Source organism: Sinohyriopsis cumingii, chromosome 15 (assembly GCF_028554795.1).
Source record: "Sinohyriopsis cumingii isolate HCF-2022 chromosome 15, ASM2855479v2, whole genome shotgun sequence".
NCBI classification, from domain to species: Eukaryota; Metazoa; Mollusca; class Bivalvia; order Unionida; family Unionidae; genus Sinohyriopsis; species Sinohyriopsis cumingii.
In genome coordinates, this window is record NC_142975.1 from 127,168,306 (window position 1) to 127,183,881 (window position 15,576).

General features: G+C 39.9%; 1 protein-coding gene across 1 annotated transcript in view; it reads left to right on the forward strand.

Annotated features, from left to right (window-relative positions):
• Window positions 1-12,035: 12,035 nt before the first annotated feature.
• LOC149782723 (CD109 antigen-like) overlaps window positions 12,036-15,576 on the forward strand; it is a 264,351-nt gene continuing 260,810 nt past the window's right edge. The window contains exons 1-2 of the mRNA XM_089934226.1: window positions 12,036-12,087; window positions 12,953-13,048. Of these exons, the coding sequence (XP_089790352.1) occupies window positions 12,975-13,048 (74 nt within the window). The 5' untranslated portion in view covers window positions 12,036-12,087; window positions 12,953-12,974. The remainder of the gene's footprint in view (window positions 12,088-12,952; window positions 13,049-15,576) is intronic.

The following is a 15,576-nucleotide window of genomic DNA, read 5'->3' on the forward strand; positions in this document are numbered from 1 at the left end:
CATTGTGGCCGATATTTCATGCTTCACCGACTTGAGTAAAGTTTTGCGTTTTCATTGTTCATGCTTGAATCATTAAACTAGATGACTGTATACATCTATGTTAGTATCACATTTGTATAAAAAAAAGATCCATGTGCCCTACATTTCAAATATTAAAGGCTTAGATTAGGTCTGTGTGTTTAGCTCATGACCTAACAGGGTTTCTGCGTGCTGTGTGCATAATAGCCTAGATACAATCATAACATTTGGTGACGGGATACTTCTTGATGAACAATACTCTCTCATATCAAGTAGTAGGTCATTATGACCCTTATTTTACGCTTCATTGACTTGAGATAAAAAGGGTAGGTATTGTATGGCTTCTTTTTGGCCCAAACATTCACCAATTTTCAAACGAGTTGTTGACCTGAAAATACCATGGCAACTAAATATATCAACATTTGAAAAACCAAACATTGCAATTGACCTTAAAAACCGATTTGCTATGACGTTAGAGGCTTGTAACGTCACAGTTTGCTATAAAATAACCATTCTGTACTAAAATTTGAGGTAATTTTAAAACATTATGGTGGTCCAAAGGCGTGAAAAACCAAGTTCATATTTGTAGAGGATATAAATGTATGCCTGAATAACCTTTAGCTAAAATATCATTTTGTGTCTTGCATGTGGACCATGTGGGAAATGATAAAATCTAAGTGCGTCAGTGATTAATTAGTACATTGCAACTCTACAACGGTTAAATATTTACTACATGTAAACTGACCTTTTTGCCACCAAGAACTCATAAACTAATTCTGACATATGCCATATTGATTATATGTTCTCTGTATCATGTATACATATGGTATAGTGAAACGTTTAATTTTGTTGGTATGTTCGTCAAACAAGGCGCATACCGCCATATTTCCACATCTTCAAAAGGCCTCACCAACTATTAGCGCAGTTGAAAACATGTTGGATTTTTTTGACAGAAGACACTTTAAAAAAAACAAAAAAACATCTACACATATGCAAATTTCAAACGTATTCTCGTATGCACTCCTCTTTAAAGAAAGGACAGATAAGACAAACCGTATTCTTAGCTCATCCATTATATCCCTGGCCAGATGGGCAATACAATTCAGGTACGAAAATATCACAAAATACTTTTTGTCTTCTTTAAAAAAAACCTAGATGACATTCAAATTTCACCTGTCGTTTGCATTATATTTTTCCGTTTAAGTGATTGAGTTGTGGAATATTTGGAATAGGGCTTAGATATGAAAGTAAGAAAATTTAGAACTACGGCGTACACATACTCGGTGAAGTTTAAAGATTTCAAGTCTAACTTACCACTGGAGAAAGCAGACGGCTTCATCACTGGGGTGTGGGATTCTTTGTTAACCACTCTGTCAAGCCAAAGAAGACGATTGCTTGAGACTTTCCACTCATCACGACGGTTTGAAGTCCCCTGTTTGGATCGAGTTTAGCAGCTCAGCAGAATTGACGCCTTCCAAAGTCATGGACAAGATACAACACGTGCAACAATCCAACGACCAATTTCACCGATGGAAAAGCGACACTGTTCATGACTCATGTCTCTCTCCCCAAGGGGACCGGACAATGCAGAAAAGTGTTATTGGTGGACGACCTTCGTAGCATCAAGCGTAGCCTCGTCCAGATTAACAACCCTCAAGACCAGATGTGTTTGCCCGAGCCATCGTGGTGGGACGAAAGTATGCCGACAAGAATGACACGGCAGAACGGAAAAGAGCCTGGCAAACAAATCAAAAATCGAATCGTGCCAAACAGCAAAGAGAATCAGAACTCCTGTTACAGCAAGCGGGGCTATCCAAAGACACACGTTGTGTCATTCCTGAAATGCAAAAATTACAAGATGTCCTAGCTCCGCGCAACACCTTGAAAGTGCATCCTCAAGAAGTAAACGGACGATTGTGTTTTCGAGGCAAAGATTTCCAAGACGGAAAATACATTCACGTCTATCATTACGATGAACATTTCGATGCCATTATCAGTATCACCGTATTCTTGTGATACAGTTATTACTGCGAGAAATGTGACTATGGTTATAACAACCGAGAGCATCACAAGCGTTGTGGATCGAAATGTGAGGGCTGTTTGGCCTCGAAACCCTGTCTGGACGAAGGACAACCACGAGTGCATTGCCCTACTTGTCAGCGCACTTTTGTCAGTCCTGCCTGTTACCAACAACATCTAAAGACGCAAGGTTCACAGCAGAAAAGTGTTGTCAACTGCTGTGATTGTGTCCTACTTGTGGACAAGGCATACGTACCAACAGTGTCAAAGGACTCGTATCTTCAGGAAAGAAACGATGTCACATTTGTCACCAAATCGTGGACTTGGAACACCAATGCTACATTAAAAAATACCAATCCCAACAGGAAGATGGTGACAACAAGAAGAAAGGCAATTTCATCTTTTTCGATTTCGAATGCATGCAAGAGATCAGCATTCACATTCCTAATTTCTGCGTGGCTCACCGAGCATGCGAGAAGTGCATCGAAGAACCGATCTTTAGTCACTGACCTCACTGCAGCAAGATTCCTGGAGGACGTGAAAAAATCTTTCGGGGACCGAACACGTTGGCCGATTTCGCCAAATGGATCTTAGACCCCATCGACGAAACGTGGAGCCAAGAGGACATTGAACGTTACGGTGATTGTCATCGCCATGCCACGGTAATGGCTCACAATTTCTCGGGATACGATGGACAGTTTCTTTTGAGATACTATACGGAACAAAGCACCGCCCGTCCTAAAGTGACTTTGAACGGAGACAATATCATTTCCATGTAAGTGGGACAAGTACAGTTTAAAGCTCTGATGAGCTATTTGGCCATGCCTTTGAGCCGAATGCCTAAAACGTTTGGAATGACAGACATGGCCAAAGGCTACTTTCCACACTTTTTCAATATCGAAGCCAATCAACATGCCGTTCTACCCCACTTACCTGAGGCTCGCGATTACGACCCGGCATCATGCGTACCGAACAAGAAGAAGTTTTCTACGCTTGGTACCAGGCTCACGCCTCGGACCCTTTCGACTTTCAGGAAGAAATGTTAAAGTATTGTCGTTCCGACGTGGACATTTTACGACGTTGCTGTGGAAAATTTCGAGAACTGTTCATGGAACACGGAGGGGTCGATCCTTTCAAAGAAGCTTGTACCATTGCCAAAGCCTGTTCCTTAGTGTACCGACAACGATTCATGCCCGAAAACATCCTGGCTGTCATCAATCCTCAAACAGTCAACTTTGTCAAACGTCAATAATACTCGGTCAAAGCCCTACGCTATTTATATTACTTGTGCGACAAGGAAGACAAATGGATCCAACATGCCCGCAACAGAGAAGGCGAAAAGACCATCGGAACGTATTCGGTGGATGGTTGGGACTTAGAAAACCCCAAGATCGTGCTGCTAAAACTCGACTGAAAAGTCTTCGTTTACCTCAAGTGCGACGATGGTTACAAGAACAAGCTACCTACACTTTACACAAACCCATTCGGCGAAAGTTTTCCAGAAGTCGCACCTCAGTGGAAGGCATCGATCATGAATGGCAAGCCGATTTAGCCGATGTCTCTCATTTGTCCGCCTACAATCGTGGTTACCAATATTTGTTATGTGTCATCGATGTCTTTCCTAAATTTGCCTGGGTTGTGCCATTTACTTCCAAATCGAGTAGTGAGTTAGCGCGAGCCCTTCAGCGGGTGTTGAAACAAAGCGGTCGTCACCCTCTTCGATGGCAAACTGACAAGGGCACCGAATTTCTGAACCAAGCTTTCCAAAAAGAATTAGAGAAACGTAACATTCATTTTTTCACTACCGAAAATCCCAAAACCATAGCCAGCATTGTGGAACGTTTTCAACGCACTTTGAAAGAACGCATGTGGAAATATTTTACGCATCACCACACTCTCAAGTACATCGACATCTTACCGCACCTGGTTCAAGCGTAAAACCAGTCTTACCATCGACGCATTGGACGTACGCCCCAAGATGTTACTCCCGACAACGAAGTGCTCGTTTCTGATCACCTGTTTGCTACGTCCCAGACGGTGGCTGTCCCTAAGAAAGGTGAAGTGTTGTCTGTAGGAGATTGGGTTCGCATTGGCAAAACAAAACGCACTTTCGACAAAGGTTACTTACCCAACTGGACCACCGAATTGTTTCTTGTCACTGGACGAGTGCATGGCCGTCATCCTGCCGTCTATAAATTGGAAGCGTGAACGGGGAAGTGTTATAAGGAACGTATTACTTACCCAAATTACAACGTGTGACCAATAAAAGAAGACGTCGTGTACGACACCGAAAGCATTCTCGAACGAAGAATCAGTAAAGTGGGAAAACGACGTGTTAAAGAAGTCAAAGTACGTTGGAAAGGATATCCACCCAGTTATGATTCTTGGATCGACGCTTAGCAAGTCATGGACTATAAAAAGAAGTGACCATCATGCCCTTTCACACATCCTCAGCTACCGCTACCACTTCAGCGACTACTCCTTCACCCAGTTCTTCTCTGCAAGATCTACAAAAGCAACCCTTGTGGTGTGGTGTGGAGAACGTGTGTCTAAAAGCATGTCGTCCTTTTCTGCCAACTCTTTCTAGTGCCTTGTCATCGGTGCGGCTATTGCCAATTTGTGTTTGCAACAAGGAGACAAACAATTGTGGACCATTTTATTGAGCAGTTGCATCGGTTACCTTCTTTCCAATCCATCGCTGAAATTCTCTTCAAACGGCAACAACGGAAATCTTGCGTCCAGTGTCAGTCACCACCACAACAACAATAACAACAACCCCATTTTGGGCGGAGACACTCCTCTGACTTCCAGTGACCCCTCGGACAGCCACAGAACTCTGGAATTATGAACAACAATAACCAATTTTACTTAACCTTACCCGTTGACAGTTCCATGGAGGTGTTTCCCCACAACACTTTGTGCTGCTACACGGCCAAATTACCTCAGGTCGTCCAATCAGATCATGATGCCCACTGGGAAGTGGCATTGGTGGAAATGATTCACCCGACACAAATCCAAAACATTACTGAAAATCAATGCACTTTCCCCGTCGAAATTCGGAACGTCCAATTGCAAGAAAAAATGATGAGTTTTCAGGTCCCACAAAAGCAGCAAGCAATCCATCCTTCAGTATCTACACTGTGAAAATTTCGTCAGGCTATTATTTTAGTGGTCAACATTTGGTGGACACCATTGCGGACAGGTTCGAGTTAGCTTTTGGCAAAGCCCTGAATAGAGTAAAAACAAGTGTTAAGATTGAGTACCATAACGTGGCTCGTCGCCTACTGATAAAATACCAGGGTACCGACACGTTGGGCATTACATTTAAGGGTAGATTGTTTGAAATTTTGGGTGGACATTCAAAAATGGTAACACAGAATTTGAGCCCAAAGATCAACAGTAATATGGATTTTTACAGGGCATTTGGAAACTCGGTAGAACTGAACCAAAGACTGAATTTGATCTTTGTGTACTCCGATGTGGTGGAGTACATCGTGGTGTGACACACCTCGGTACCATTACTGCGTGTCATTTCTTTCAAAGTAGATTATGCAACGAACACTGACGAGGAAGGTGGAAACACCTATCACGTTCACCTCGAATTTGTACATCCTCATTATTTACCCGTCAGCAAGTCGTATTTAGACATTGTCAACATTGCTATAAAAGGAGATCTGGGACAAAATATTGCATTCACCAAAGGTAAAGTCACGGTGAAACTCCATTTTCGAAAACGATTCTCTAACGACTCGTAAGTCATGTATCCAGTGTACCTAGGTGTCGGTCAACAGCGAGGACACGGTTTAGGAGATATATTGAAATCAACCTTTCGTTCGGTGGCTCCAGTTTTGAAACCGATGGTGACACCAGGATTGCACGCCTTGAAAGATGCCGCATTGACGCAAGGCAAAGAATTTCTTCAAAATGTCATCATCGACAAACAAAACCCTAAAGAAGCATTCTTGAGAGCAGGCAAAAATGTTTTGCTTCAAACAGGCAAAGACATTTGGGCTGACGAGAAACTCCTATAAATGCCCTGCACGCTACCGAGTCAGGCATTCATGCTTCTCTGACGACACAGCAAGGACAAGGCTGAAAGAGACAAATAAGAAGAAAGCACCCCGTCAGAAGCCTTTACACTCATAAAGCTAGAAAGATTAAGAAAAGAAGAACCGTCTTAGTCTTAGACGTTTTTGATTATTAAAAATCATAGAGACAATAAAATGATGCACCGAGGGTCTTGCGCCTGTTTCAAGTCGGAACTGGATCTGTTTACCATGCCACCCACCATGATAACGATGCAAGAATCCCAATGGGTCGAATTTAATCCCGTTTCCTCTGTCAAGGACTCAGCCCCCATCCAATTTGAAATCAAAGGAATGCCCGAAGACTACATCGATCTGAATAGCAGTTACATGTACTTGAAAGTGAAAGTTGTAGATGAGGAAAATTCGGACCTAGATGGTGATGAGGTACTAGCTCCCATCAACAAGTTCATGCATTCCTTGTTCAGCTCCGTGGATTTGTACTTGAATAACAAACTGATCAGCAGTAGCATGGATACTTACCCTTATCAAGCGTACCTGGAAAATCTCTTGACGTACGGAACAGAGGCCAAGAACACTCATCTGGATGATTGCGTGGTATGGAACCTGACACACGAGGCAAGCTTAGAAACCTAGATGACAACAATATGGGGTTTAAAGGCTGTAAAGATAAAATTGCTGGAAGCCGTAGATTAGAACTGATGGATCGCTTGCATTTAGGCATGTGGTTTCAAGAGAAGTATTTGCTGAACGGCGTGGATGTCCGTCTGATACTGAATCGTAGCAGTTTCGCTTTCCACTTGGTGGCTAATGCTGCTTCTTCCAATTGCAAAACCATCATTCAAGAAGCTAGCCTAAAGTGGGAAACGACATCAGTCACACTTTGAGCAGAACGAACTCCAAGTATCCGATACGATGCGTGGAAGTGAACACTTTCACCATTCCCGCTAACCAGCGATCCATGATCGAAGATCATCTGTTCCAAGGACAGTTACCCAAACGTTTATTCCTTGGCATCGTCGAGAATTCAGCCTTCAACGGAGCGAACGATGAAAATCACCGCGAGTTTAATCACTTCAACGTGTCCAAAATCGAAGTCAGTGGAGATGGCAAGACCTTTTGTACCAGACCTTTCGAACCTAACTTTGACAAGAAGAATTACTTGATATCATACTTGTCCCTGTACGAAGCCACCGGACAGTTAGGAACGAAGACCAGTCACGGCATTACGAACGCCGATTATGCAGGAGGCTACGCTTTGTGGGCTTTTGATTTCACTAAAGACCAAGGCAGCGACGAGGGACATTTCCACCCTATAAAATCCGGCCCAATTCGAGTGGAACTTCAGTTTGCTAAACCTCTACCTGAAACGGTGAACGTCATCCTGTATGCAGAATTCGATAATACCATAGAAATCAACAGTTTGAGAGAAGTCATTCTAGACTATTAGAAGCTATGGAAGACTGTTATCCCTCTTTACATAGTGGAGAATCCTTGGACTTTGAATGGAAGGAGCCACTGTAAGCTTATCTCCAAGAAAAACCCGTGTTGCATCAGTGGTATAAAGACCTGTGTGAAATTTCTTGTCCTCCATTAACGTATCTGGAGATCTATCACACTGAAGCTCTCTTGGCTCAGAGTGAAGAGACAAAACGAAGAAACGGTTACTTGTCAGACAAATTTAAAGGGAAAGTCAGTATTGAGTTGATCACTTATCATCACCTGTGAAGAAAAAAAGACACATAAATGGATGCGTGGGAACGTTATTACCTTTTGAACGACAGTTCGTACACTGCTTCTTGGAATACTGTCGTGTGTGCTAAAGATGAACTACGTCATCGCAAACCTCAAGACCATCAAGGTTATGCTATCAACACAGACGACAGTCATCTCCCAGGAACCCACTGGGTAGCCGTCTACTGTCCTAAAGAAAGATGTGCGGAATATTTTGTTTCGTATGGATTGCCCCCCTTTGGAAAACGATATCATTGACTTTATGAGAAGAAATGCTCAGACAACTCGATTCAATAATGTGAAATTACAAGGCACAGATTCATTAGTGTGTGGACAATATTGTATTTTCTGCGTCAACGCAGTCTGGGATATTCTTTAGAACATTTTGTGACTTACTTTGATCGTCATTCTTCTAGAAACGATGTGAAAGTAGATAAACGTTTTTGTGACCATTATTGTTATCTTTTATCTTTAGTTAGGAAACGTGTGTACATCAATGACCCAATGACTTCCAACAGTGGAAGTCTCACTTCAGTTTACAACGTTGTTAACCTTGTCCAAAATAGGTAGTTAATTGAAAAAATGTTTATTGTTGAATTGAATTGTTAATTTAAAATTTTTTTAATTGTTAGCTGTTAGTTATTTGAATAAAAAAATTTCTGTTTTGTTTGCCATTTGTATCATGAACCATGCTCTTTGACTTATCTCTATCCCTCAAATCAAACTATTTGAGCGTTCCGACTCGAAACCGTGTAGGGATGTTTACGTTCGCGTCCTCGCTTGAACCATAAAAGCGGGGTAGTCTCAGTCTGTACATCCATTGTCCACTCATCCTACTATGAAGATGTGCTCAAGATTAGACAAGCTGAACGAAGCTTACGTGAATTTGCATCGTGTCAGGCAAAGCCTGATACCGAAGCCTATAGAGATAGAGAATGTCAGAATGTTAAAAGTCACTGAAGACCTGATAGAAGAAGTCTTCAGAGAGGAAATTAACAGGGAGAAATAAGAATAGCCGGAGAAGTACAGACTTCAGAAACGACAGAGAGAACAGAGAGAGCAGCAGCACCATCACCAGCAGGAACCTGACAGAGGTTTTGTCGACTGCCATGTAGACACCAAAGAGTTCTCCTTCTCTTTCCGAAGAAGCAGACCCTATCCTATGGGAAAGCCTGTCGCCAGACGAGGCCGCAATCTTAGATCATAAAAGATTGCCATAGATCCTCGTCCACAAAACAACAGCCCTTTTCAGGGCTACCCAATACTCTAGAAAAGAAATACTCATTCAATTGCCAATGGTATGTTAGTCAGTTAGAAAAAAAACGAAGTGCGTCTAAAAGCACATTATTTCTTTATCTTAGAAAGTGTGGCTATAAGCCCTTCGTTTCCGTAGCTTGTCAAAAAAATTAAATTAGTGATTGTTAATAAAAAAGTGAGTGAGTGTTTCTTTTAAGTCCGCGCGTATTTGGTGATAATATGGGCAATGTAAGTTTTGGAGACGGGATGTTTTCCTTCACGTCCGTGCTTGACCAATAAATAGGGAACGCTCGTCAGTCTGGCTACCCATCATTGATTCGTGAAGAACGACAAAAAAATGAGCAACAGAATTGCCAAACTCTTGGAACTCCAGATGTATCTGGAATACGCCCGACGCCTGTTGGATGAGCTGGTCATGGAGGCCATAGCAGAGGAAGCAAAGATAAAGAGGAGGAGGAAATAAAGAAGAAACAAGAAGAAGAGGAAAAGAAAAGAGGAATCCTTCCTCACCTCATGCTAAGGAAAAGTTGTGAGGTGAAGCCTGTGGTGAGGACACTTCCACAGGTAGCACCAGCACCAGCACAACAGTCGCAACCACAACAACCACAACAACAACGTCAACAACAACAACAACATTATCCTCGGGTCTGGCAGCGTAGGAGAAGACAGAGGGAAGGTTACACTATCCCAGAGACAGAAGACTGGGGCGCTGAGGCTAATCATACATCCTCTGCACTCCCATCTGCTACAGACAACTGGGATAATGACTGGAGCAAGAGATGTGTCTGCGGTGCCAGGCCGGGGAGATGTCGACATTAGCTAGGTGCCTCTTGAGTTCCAAAACAACAGCCCTTTCCAGGGCTAACCAACGCTCTAGAAAAGAGTCTCTATTCAGTTTGCCAATTTGCGTGACTGTGGAGTAGAATGAATATAAACACTCACTCATTTACTAATGTGATTATGTGTGTTTGTATGTGTATGTGTGTTTGTATGAGCTCACAAACGTTTGTGTGGATAGTAGATTATTGGGGTTTGTAAGCGCTAACGTACGTTTGTGTGGATAGTAGATTATTGGGGTTTGTAAGCGCTCGCGTACGTTTGTGTGGATAGTAGAGTGTGAGGTTTTTTCAACCTTCCCTTCTGTGTGGATAGTATAATTAGGTTTTGTTTTGCTTCTTCGCGTGTGTGAATAGTATAATTTGGATTTGGTTTTTGCTCCTTCCCGTGTGTGGATAGTATATTTTGGTTGATTTTTGCTTCTTCGCGTGCTTAGATAGTATAATTTTGGTTTGATTTTTCTCCTTCCCGTGTGTGGATAATATATTTTGGTTTTGAATTTGCTCCTTCCCTTGTGTGGATAGTATATTTTGGTTTTGATTTTGCTCCTTCCCGTGTGTGGATAGTATATTTTGTGTTTGTTTTTTGCTTCTTCGCATGTGTGGATAGTATATTTTGGTTATGTTTTTGCTCCTTCCCGTGTGTGGATAGTATATTTTGGTTATGTTTTTTTGCTTCTTCGCATGTGTGGATAGTATATTTTGGTTATGTTTTTTGGCTCCACATCTCTGTGTGGATAGTAGATAATATGTGTAGTGAATGTAATGGATGTTTTCCTTCACGTCCGTGCTGACAGATATAAACTCAAAGCGTTCGTCGTTCGCGCCATTCTACAAAGAATAAAAAAGAAGATGGCTTCAAACAACCTTAACAAAATGAAGAAGTTACAAGACGTTCTGGACAATTTGGGAATAATAGAGCAGATGCTAGTAAAACTGGACGATGATCACTATTCCCATAGACCACATAGAATAAAGATGGAGATAAACAGCTAAAGAAAGTTAAATGAAATAATAAGCGATCTGCTTAAAGAAGAAAAGGAGGAGAAGGAGGATGAAGAGGAAAGAATAAGGACGAAGGCGTGGAACGAAAAAATTGAAAAGGAAGAAGAAAATGAGAAGAGGAAGAACGAGGAGGAGGAGAAGGAGAAAAAGGAGAAAAAGGAGGAAGAAAAAAGAGAAGAAGAGAAAAATTGTAGGAGCAAAAATAAGAAGTCGGTGGAAGAATAGAAGAAATTAGAAGAAAACCAAAAGGCCCTTTCCAGGGCCACTCATATGCCTCGAAAAGAACTGCTTTCTTGCCTCAAATTTAAAAAAAAAAATGTTGTATAAGTGTTTGTCTATTGTCTGTGTTATATCTGTACATCCGCTCTTTGCTCAGTACTGTGACGTCACCTCCCCTAGTTGCAACATTGTTACCAATCTCCCCTATCGTGACGTCAGAGGCTATACAGTCTCCACTTTCCCTTGTCTGTCAACATGCCCAATATTCCCCATGTTCAATTACCCTTGTCCGTCAACAGGCCCAATCCATTGTCCCTCTATATATTCCTATGCTCAATTTCCCATGTTAAATTCCCCTTGTCCGTATACAGGGCCGGGTGGGGTGGGGTGGGGTCCGTAATGTATTTTCCCATTCTCCGTATACAGGCCCAGGGGGTTCTGTAATGTGTGTTCCTATTGTCCGTATATCTCCCCCATTCACTACTAACATACATTAAACTTTAGTAAAATATTGTGAGTAAACAGAAATAAAAAGCTTACACCCGTCTGGAAGCAAAGAAGGAGTAAAGAAATGCTTGATAGCGTTCATTGCAATTGCGACACGATTTGTCCAATGGTTTCTTCGACACCACGCACTCAAGAGAAGAACCATGAGAAACACATGAAGCACCTTACTAGCATTCTTATAAAGTCAGGCAATGCTTCTATTTCTGAATAATGCTATCTTAGAGTCATGCACTAAAGATCAGAACTTGAGGCGCACCTGAAGTGTCCCTTACTATAACTCTTATAAAGTCAGGTAATGCGTCTATTTCTGAATAATGTCACCTGCAGTCATGCACTAAAGATAAGAACCATGAGAAGCATATGATTTGTCCCTTATCACAACTCTTATACAAAGTCAGACAGTTTTTATAATTTGAGTTATACTATTGCAACAAATTTCAGGAAAGGTAATTAAGAAGTAGGGGTACTATCATATTCCAAACGCCAGTTAGATGTTCGACGTACTATATAGATCTTTCTAATCAGCAAATCTGCGTTGGTTTCGAAACGTATACAGTAATTTGCATGAGTCGATTTTTATTTTTAAATTTTGCTTCTTTGAGAGGAATGTTGTATTGAGATTCTTTCTGGACGTATTTGGATCACTTGAAAATTAATGTGTAAAAATTCCGAAGATGCGGCTAAGAGCTATGTGGAGCCTTCTAGCAATTTATTTCGCTCGTTCCTAAAAAAAAAAACATGACGAAAAGCAGGATCCAGAATATATACTGTTGGGAATTTTATATTCAAGGAAAGGTTTGATCGTTCATTTTTATTTAGAGAGAGGCACGATTATGTTATGCTTCGTGTAAAATTATCTCAAATGATCTCTTTTGTACGAAAACCGTTCTCAACAAGTGTGTAAATATAGGCGCAGGTGCATATTAGCAAAGATTCGTTTCTTTACGAAATAAGCTATTGCTGCAAATACCCACGCAGTGTAGTACGCCATAGTGCAAGGATATATATACACACACACATATATATATATATATATATATATATATATATATATATATATATATATATATATATATATATATATATATATATATATATATATATATATATATATATATACGCCATAGTGCAAGGATATATATACATATATATATACAGATGTATACATATACATATATATATACACACACACACATATATATATATAAATATAAATATATATATATATATATATATATATATATATATATATATATATATATATATATATATATATATATATATATATATATATATATATATATATTACAGGTGAATTTTAAATCTTCGGGATATGGTGGAAAATACTACAATGTTGGCCGTTCTGTTGTTCCTATTATTGTTGGATCGAGCAGCTGCTGGACAGGGGTAAGATAAAAATGCAATTGCTAAAATCTGTGGATCTTTGTCAATTTAATGTGATAAGTACACAAGCAGACCGAAAGCGAATTATGTCTGCAATGAGCTACAACGTGAAACTTGGAAACATGATTGCAAGTGAGAGACATGCCACTGCTTATATATTCATACGCAACTTCCAGCTGTCCCGTCCCGTTTATGCTGAATTATGTAAAGCCACCTAAAGGATTTCTTACGTAATAAATAACAGATACGAGTGAATTTGTTTTTACAAAGAGATAAGACAACAAGGACAGTCATTATGCAATTTTGACTCATGATGACAGTAAATGTAGAAAGAGGCAAAGTGGCAAGGGACTACGCTAACTTTAAACAAACGTATTAAAATTGACAACAAGCTTATTTCTATCACGGTATAAATAAACTGTGTGCAGCACTTCCAGTTCATGTCACGTACTATATCAATTCCATTTAGCCTAAAACAAATACTAGCTTGTTTAATGATAAAGTATGCATTATGCAACAGAAATGACAACGGAATAAAATAGGATGGTTAAGATGCGATTTCGGTATCTCCTTGCTTTTCTTGAAAAATGAAGAAACTGTAAAAAAATATGTAAAAATTGTAAATGTAATAACTTAAGTGAGCCTCGAAGCAGACAAATAGATCTACATATACATACATGTATTTTACGTGGTGAGAAATAGCAGATGTTGGTCATGTTAAATGCCTTTGTGCACATAATTTATAACCGAAACTGGAACGACATTATCTCAAGAATTGAACACACAGGTATCTCGGAGGAAACATCAAAAACCTAACATGAACTGTTTATAAAGCCTTTATTGCGACACGGACCTGAATACGTCAGAAGCCAATTCATAAATCTGAACATCATAATAAAAATGAAAATAAGTAGAACATGTGTTAACTATTGCTACTCGTAAACTACCGAACCATCTTTGGGATACCAGTTTTATAATTTTTGGCCAAGCGTCAAGTACACACTCACCTTGTTTGCGGTTGTCCAGCCGTAACAACAAGGGTTATTACCCGAGCAACAGACTCGAACAATCTATATCCACATGTCCCGCCATCTTTGTTATTGTTCACTCCAACTTCAGATGAGGTGTGCGTTCTGACGCCAAATTCACGCTGAAAAAAAATTTGGCAAACAATGTTCTTCAAATTAAGGTGATAAAGAAACAATACAACATTGTTTTCGTGACCAGACCTGCCTCGCCCAGAGGAATCCCTAGTACAGTTGATATGGAAAACAAATTTGGTGGGTGATCACTGTAATACAGGCGCTTATATGCTGATTGTTCACTTAACACTGTCATTGACACATGACACTGTCAAAGACACGTAACACTATCACAGACACTTAACACTATCATAGACACGTAAGATTATCATAGACACTTAAGAATATCATTGACACTTAACACTATGATTGACACTTAACACTATGATAGACACTTAACACTATGATACACACGTAACACTATCATAGACACCTAACACTATCATAGATGCTTAACACTATCGTTGACACTTAACACTATGAGAGACACCTAAGACTATCATTGACACTTAACACTATGATTGACACTTAATACTATGATAGAAACTTAACACAATGATAGACACTTAACACTATCATAGACACGTAAGACTAACATAGACACTTAAGACTATCATTGACATTTAACACTATCATTGACACTTAATACTATGATAGACACTTAACACTATGACAGACACTTAACACTATCATAGACACATAACACTATCGTTGACACATAACACTATCATAGACACTTCAAGCTATCATAGACACTAAACACTATCATAGACACTTACCACTATCAAGGACACCTAACACTATAACAGGCACTTAACACTATCATTGACACATAACACTATCACATACATTTAACACTATCATAGACACTTACAACTATCATAGACACTTAAGACTATCATTCGCATGTAACTCTATCATAGACACTCAACATTATCATTGACACTTAAGACCATGATAGTCACTTAACACTATGATAGGCACTTAACACTATCATAGCTACATAACACTATCATAGACACTTAACACTATCATAGACACTTAGCACTATCATAGGCACTTAACAGTATGATTGACACTTAACACTAAGATTAACACTCAACACTATGATAGACACTTAACACTATCATCGCCACATGACACTATCTTAGACACATAAGACTATCATTGACACTTAACACTATCATAGAGACATAACACTATCATAGACACTTACAACTATCATAGTCACTTAACACTATCGTTCACACATAACACTATCATAGGCACTTAATACTATCATAGACACTTAACACTATCATAGCCACATAACACTATAATAGGCACATAACACTATCATCAACACCTAACGCTATCATTGACACTTAACACTAAGATTGACACTTAACACTATGATAGACACTTAAAACTATCATAGCCACATAACAATGTCATAGACTCATAACAATA